This window comes from Thecamonas trahens (genome assembly GCF_000142905.1).
Source record: "Thecamonas trahens ATCC 50062 unplaced genomic scaffold supercont1.5, whole genome shotgun sequence".
NCBI lineage: Eukaryota > Apusomonadida > Apusomonadidae > Thecamonas > Thecamonas trahens.
In genome coordinates, this window is record NW_013657675.1 from 59031 (window position 1) to 66038 (window position 7008).

General features: G+C 67.0%; 2 protein-coding genes across 2 annotated transcripts; both read right to left on the reverse strand.

The window, feature by feature from the left end:
* Positions 1 to 252: 252 nt before the first annotated feature.
* On the reverse strand, positions 253 to 2489 carry AMSG_01184 (uncharacterized protein; the record flags this gene model as incomplete). Its single annotated transcript, XM_013906340.1, has 3 exons — positions 253 to 272; positions 302 to 1936; positions 2321 to 2489. The coding sequence occupies 3 exons, from the start codon at positions 2487 to 2489 to the stop codon at positions 253 to 255; spliced, it is 1824 nt and encodes a 607-aa protein (XP_013761794.1).
* A 114-nt stretch (positions 2490 to 2603) lies between these two features.
* Positions 2604 to 6870, reverse strand: AMSG_01185 (uncharacterized protein; the record flags this gene model as incomplete). The annotated part of the gene is made up of 2 exons (XM_013906341.1): positions 2604 to 5359; positions 5892 to 6870. 2 exons carry the CDS (start codon positions 6868 to 6870, stop codon positions 2604 to 2606), a joined length of 3735 nt encoding a protein of 1244 aa, XP_013761795.1.
* Between the last annotated feature and the right edge of the window lie 138 nt (positions 6871 to 7008).

Here is a 7008-nt window from a genome sequence, read left to right on the forward strand (position 1 = left end):
TCTGTTGTTGATGGTGCAGCCGGAGTCGTGCAAGAGTCGTGCATGCGTCGGACGCGGGTCGGGCGCGGGTCGGCGAGGAGTCGGCGCGGGGTCGGGCGCCGAGTCGGGCGCGGAGTCGGGCGCGGGGTCGGGCGCGGGGTCGGGCCAGGGGTTGGGCCGGGAGACGGTGGCGGCGACGGCGGCGGCGGTGACGGCACCGGCGGCGCGATCGGCTGCTCGGGACAAGCACCGGTGTGACCCTGGATGGTAAACTCAAAGGTGCAGTCGTTGGTCTCGTCGTCTAGGAGGAGAATGGGCGCACCGGGGTTGGGCATGCACTCGACGGTGATGATAGTGGCCCGCTGGGTGCCGTCGGCACACGAGTCGCCACCGGTGTACGTCACCGTGTATCCATCGTTGCCCGGAAGCTCGACAATCCGGGCCGAGGCGACGTCACCGAGGCCGCGCATGTGGCCGTGCGAGTCCCATGACTGGCACGCCCCAGCATCAACAGACAGGTCGTGGCGCTTGGGGCAGTCAACTGCGCCGCAGACGTTGACCTCAAAGTCATACTGCGAGGCGCCGAGGTAAGCCGTCACCTCGGCCGACGACGTCAGCAGCGAGTGGAAGTTGTACACCAGGCCGCCGGCAAGTTGCGACGGGAGGTGGGCGTCGCTGCAAGTAGCGGCTGGCGGCGACGGCGGGCCGTCGGGGCAGGCCTCGGCGGCGGTGAGGGTGAACTCGTACTGGCAGTGCGAGGTCTCGCCACCAAAGACAAGCTCGGGCGTCGTTGCCGTTGGGTCGCACATGACGTAGACTCGGGTCGAGCGTGCCGTGTTGTCGTGGCACTTGCTCCCACCGCCGTACTGCAGCATGTAGCCCGACCGCGCAGGCTGCATGGGCTGGGCGTAGACAAGCCTCGACGAGCCGAGCGCAAACTGGATGTCGTCGTGTGCCTGGCAGACTGCCGTGTAGTCGTCGCCGTCGCCGCACATGTGCGAGAGCGGATGGCAGACCGAGAGCGTGTAGGTGTACGTGAGGTCCGAGTTGGGGTCGGTCGCCGTCGTTGTGAACGGCGGAATAGACGCCAGCTTGGACGGGGAGTACCAGAACTCGCCGTGCGCGTCCGAGTCCACAATCTTGGACGGGCAGGTGGCGGTCGGCGGCGGCGGCGGCGGCGGCGGCGGCGCCTGCGACGGGCACGCCCCGATGTTGGCCTTGAGTGAGAACAGGTACTCGCAGTGGGCGGTCTCGGCCACAAACGTGAGTACCGGCTCGACCGTCGATGGCGAGCAATAGACCGCGAGAATCGTCTTGCGAGACGTCCCGTCGTGGCACTGCTCGCCGTTGCTGTACGTGATGCGGTAGCCTGCAGTAGCATCGTCAAAGGCCTCAAACGAAGCCGACTCGACGGTGCCCAGCGAGAATGCCCGCGAAGCGTCAATATCATACTGGCACACGCCGACCGGCTTCAACTCGTCGCCACCGGCGCACGTCACCGGCCCGCACACATCGAGGTCAAACATGTAGTGCCCGATCTCCGACGTGGCATGGTACGCCTCCTCACCCGGCAGGTTCAGCAGGTGCGGCTCGTACACCACGTCCGGGTGGCCCTCGGGCGAAAATGTGGTGCAGTCGGCCGGGAGCGGCGACGGCGATGGCGAGTCGGCTGGACACGCGCCCTCGCCTCCCGACCGCAGCACCATCTCGTAGTGGCAGTGCGACGTCTCGCCGTCAAACTCGAGCACAGGCGTCCCAGTCACCGACTTGTCACACAGAACCGTGAGGCGGAACGACCGCGGCGTCCCATCGTGGCACGGCGTGCCGTCGGTGTAAATCGCATTCCATCCGAGGCCACCAGGCACATCGAACCCATACACCGCCGTCGCCGACTTGCCCATACCCTTCGACTTTGCAGCATCTGTGTTGACCTGGCAGCCCGCCTGGTTGGTGTCACCTGTCGCATATGCAGCCGCCGAGTGCTTGAGTGAGTCATGCGGACTGGGGTGGCTACCGCTGTGGGTAGTTGTGCGCCGAGTGGCTGTGTCTGGGTGGCTGTGTCTGGGTGGCTGTGTCTGGGTGGCTGCGGGCGCATGCGCCCGGGCAGACTGCCACTCGCAGAGACCGCGTGCTTCCATGGGCGACTACCGCCCCCCCCCTCCCCCCCCTCCCCCCCACCACCCCCTCCCCCCCCACCACCCCCACCACCCCCACCACCCCCACACACCCACCCTCTCCCCATCCTTCTCCTTGCTCTGCCACCCCCTTCCCTCCCTCCTCCCCACCCCCACCCCCACCCCCCTTCCCCCTCCCCTCATGTAAAGATGGCCAGGTCGCGTACCGCCGCAGCTTGCAATGGTGTCACATGGGTCAACCTTGTAGGTGTAGGTGGAAGAGCCATCGTTCCACTGGGTGGTAAACGGGCCAAGCGAAGCAAGTGCGTTCACATGGTACAGCTCATCTCCGTCTTGGAGCGTCGCCGGACATGTCGCTGCTTGCGTAGCAACCATGACGCTGGCAAGCGCCACGACGGCAAGCACCACCGTGGACGTCGTCATTGGTAAAAAGCGAGTCGGGTGTGCCCACCTCGTCCTTCCGCCGCTCACGCCCACTACTGTGCTCATTTACAACTTCTTGCGCCGCTTCCGCACGGGACCCACGTCTCCGCCACGCTCCTCCACCCCAGCCTCCTCTTCCGATCCCGATCCGGCGCTTGCCGTCGAGCCGCCTGCCGAGCCTGGCGCCGAGCCGGTGTCGCCGGACCGGGCCCGCTTGTTGCGGAGCGCGCGGTTGATCTCGTGCAGCCGCTTGGCCGGCGAGAGGCCAAAGTCGTACCGCGCGCCTGCTGCGGGGCCGGACCGCCGCGCCGGCGAGCGCGACCTCAGCGGCGAGAGGAACAGGTTCTGCTGCCCCACACGGACTGCGTCGAGCTTGTCGTCCAGCAAGTCGCCCTCAGTCGCCCGACTCTCTGCCGCCGTCTGCAGCTTGAGCAGGTACGGCTTCATGGCCGGGATGTAGACCTGGTTGTAGAAGGCAATGATGTCGCCGCTTGCTCCGCTGCTCGCCTCGAGCAGCACAGACTTGTAGACCTTGGACGACGCTTGCGGTTGCGCCCGGTACTGCTCGATGATCTTCTTGAATGTGTAGTCGGTGATCGAGTTTGCCCGCGCCACGCCGTAGAGTGTGCAGATGACAAGCACGTCCAGGTGCCGCCGCCACAGCAGTGCGCGCGCCGCCACAAGCACGTGTGCCACGGCCTCCCACGACTGCACCATCACCAGTCGCGGCACGCCCAGTCTCGCGCACAGATCGGTCAGCCGCTTGAACAGCAGCCCGAGGACCTTCCGCATAAAGACCTCCAGCGAGACCGCGGTGCCGGACCGGGAGCTCCCGCTCGCCTTGCCCTCGGAGCTCGCTCCGCCTTCATCGTGAGCCGCTTCTTCGTCATCGTCACCGCTTCGGGGCTCCTGGAAAAGCGACGTCCGCGTCGGCCGCCGCCCGCTGCCTAGCCCGCCCGTTCGCGGCTTGCGCGGCGACTCGGCATAAAGGTCTGCCGGCCGCAGCACAGGCTTGCGCGCCAGCGACGAAAGCAGCGCATCCTTGGTCGTCTGCACAAACTCGTCGACGGCGGGCACGTATGGTGACTCGGCGCTCAGCAATCGCTCCAGCACCACAGACTGCCACGCGTGTGAGTCAAGCACAGACTCCTCCACCTCGCGGAGGTGCTGCCGCAGCGGCTCTGGCAGCCGCAGCCGCGCCGTCGCCGCCGTGATGAACGAGTCCAGGATCTTGACAAAGTGGAACGCGTCCACAGGCAGCGCGCCCAGCACCGCAGGGAACTCGGCTTGAGAGACCTTGTACGAGAAAATAACCACCTCGAGCGAGACCCCGACAAGCGCAGTGTGGAACGCGTCCGACGCGAGGAGCGCCGAAAAGTCGGTCATTCCCAGCCGTGCCTCCTCGGACTCGAGCAAAACGTGAAGCACCTCGTAGTAGAGCGCAAGCCCGAGCGCAGCGCGCTCATTGCTCGCTCCGAGCTCGCCGCCAAGATCAACCTTGGCCACCAGGCCAGCCGCCCGGCCTGACACGCCGTCCACCGTCACGTTCTCAGCCGACGCTGCCTCTACAAACCGAGCCACTACGTCCGGGACAGGCACGCTCCCGTTCCGCGGCACGTCAAACATCGACCGCAGCCACCGCACCAGCGAGTGCGCAGACGACATCGGCGTCGCAGGCACACCGCTCCCACCGCTCCGTCCCCCGCGCGACGGTGACTCGGGATACCGCAGCGCAGAGTTGACCAGCGACGGCGACGCTGTCGCTGCAGCCAGCACCCGCCCCGCCCGCGCCGTGCTCGGCGTCCGCGGCGGCGTAACTGCGTAAAACTTGCGCGAGGACGTCGAGAGCTTAGAAACCCCGCTGAGCGGCCCGCCGCCCGGCCCCGACTCGGAGAGGAACGTCCGCTCGTCGAGCCCGCCCAAAGCCTCGTGGTGCGTCGAGTACTCGGCCGAGGCCTTGCCCAGCAGCGTGTGCAAGTGCTTGGCTACGCTGCCGGCACTGATTTTTGTCTTGCCGCGCGCCGCGCTCGACATCCACCGTCCCAGCAGCTCGTCCAGTTTCTCCGCCATTGCCGACGTGTAAACCTCAACCAGGTGGTCCGGCTCAATCCTGTTCTCGCCAGCAAGAACGCGGAGGTGCGCCTCGACGCTCTCGCCGCTTCGCGCTGCCGCAAACGCGTCCGACAGCGAGGCGCCCGGCAGGAGCGACGTCGCCACGGCCACCACCGAGAGCAGCAGGTAGTACGAGTTGACCAGGTCCGGAGGTGAGCCGAGCAGCGCGTCGCGCGCAAGCACAAACAAATGCCAACCGAGCGAGTACATCAGCGGCTCGCCGCCGCCCTCGCTCCGCACAGCCCACGCCCATACCTTATCGTACTTTTGGAACAAGATCGTCGCCACCACAAACCCGCGCTCCACCATCTTGAGATGCGCATCAAAAGCCCCGTCGAGCGAGAGCACATGGATCACAGACTTGGCCGCACCGAAAAAGTCCAGCAGCGACGTCTCGGCCTCGCGCAGCAGCTTGGTCAGCGAGAGGCTTGGCGAGCTCCCGCCCGTGGCGCCAATTCTGCCGCCGGCCTTGTTCCCGCTCCGGCTCACCCCGCCGGCCTTGCTCCTGCTCTGTGGCAGGCCCGCAGAGAGCCCACCCTCGGTCCCGCACGCCGCCTCAATGTCCTGTGCATGGACTGCAAGGTACAGTGCAGCCGCCGCCAGCTGCCGGTCCTCGGGCGCCTCGTCAGCCGCAAAGCCCTCGTGCGCTTTGTGAAAGAGCGACGCCGCAAGCGCCTCCACCTCGGCCCCCACAGAGCCCAGTGCCTCAGCTAGCGTCAAAGGCGTCGTCATACAGCCTCCTACCTCGACACAACGCGTCTGCTTCCGCCTACTCTCGCCACACGAGCCGCCAAAGAGAGCTACCACGACCCACGCCCGTCACCGTAGCTGGCCGTCCGCCTCGCCGCCACTGCCGTTTTCCGCCGAACTTGCTCCACCCATGCCCCGCAACGTTTTTTCCACACCTTGCCTGCTGCCTCGTCAAGCTCCCCCCTTGGCGCGTAGCAACCTTGCGCGCCTCTGCCCTGTCCTTCGCACCGCCTTTAACCCGCCCCTCTGCCGCTGTGGGTGCGGAGGAACATCGGCCGCGCGCGCCTTTTTTTGGCGCCAAACCAATCCGGCCGCCCAACCGCCACACCGGTCACAGCACGCCCAGCCACCGGAGGGCCATGGCGAGGAGAGCGACTCCCACAGCAAGAAGACCCAGTAGTACCCTGCTCGCTGGCCCCCTTTGTGCACTTGGCCTGGTTGCTCTTGCAACACTCGCTCTGCCTGGCGCAGGAAGCTCGACCCGTCTCGCACCCACTAAGCTCGCCTCGTCACCGACCACATCGCTCAGCACCGCAAGCGCTTGCTCGGCCGGCTCGGCAGCCATGCGCGGAATACTGAGAAGGAGGCCGCTGCTTGGAGTCCGAATAAATATCCGCGACGGCGCAAGCCCGGTGCCGGCACCGTCTTCGGCCCAGCTCCGCGCTATGGCCGCAATCGCCCGGGTGGCATCGACCGCCCACGCCGCTGTCACCGCCGCAAAGCTGTCGCGTTCGTCGGCGGCAATCCAGCCGGCGACCGCCAGCCGAGCTGCGGTGAGTCCACGACCGCTCGCTGCGCCATTCACAACGCTCGATCGGACTCCAGGCTGACACAGGACGTTGGCCTTGGCGCCGATCGCGCCTGCCGTGCCTTCACTCGACCCGTCCATCAGCTCACGCACACTCACTCGCCGCCCGGCCATCCACGGCGCAAAGGCGACAGCGTCGCCAATCCTCAGGCATGCCACCCGCCCCACTGCCTCGGCAGCAGCACGAGCGGCTTCGCGCGCGATGTCGCGCGCACCGAGATCCGCCACCACCGGGAGTTCGGCCCAGATACCGACAAACTCTTCGCTTGCCTTGCCCGACCTTGCCACCACTTCGATCCGCGACTGCGGCGCAGACGCGTCCGTCGCCTTGGGCCGCCCCCGGCTGGACCCGTCCAGAGCGAGAGTGAGGACCAGCGCCGAGTCGCGGTCGCCTTCGGCCGCCACTCTGGCCAGCCGGCTTGCCGCATCGGCAATCTGCGCACTCTTGTGCACCATGTACACGCCGACCACCGCCAGACCGCCGACCAGCACGCTCTCGAGTTCAGCCAAGTCGCCCGCGTCCAGCTCGGCCGCCACCGCCGCTGCCACCCGGCACCGGCCCGACATGACCACGCCGATCAGCGCCCCGGTCGCCGGTTGCTGCAACGAGGTCAGCCGTGCCAGCACCTGCTGGGCAACTTCGACTCTACGCCTGGACGGCATGGTAGAGAGAGTGTGGGTGGGTGGGTGGGTGGGGGGGGGGGGGGGGGGGGGGAGGGGGTGCGTTTGATGTGAGCAGGTAGCAAGCAGCCCGTGTCGCAGTCAGAGTCGAGTGCTTCACCGTCCGACCGCTAGCACATT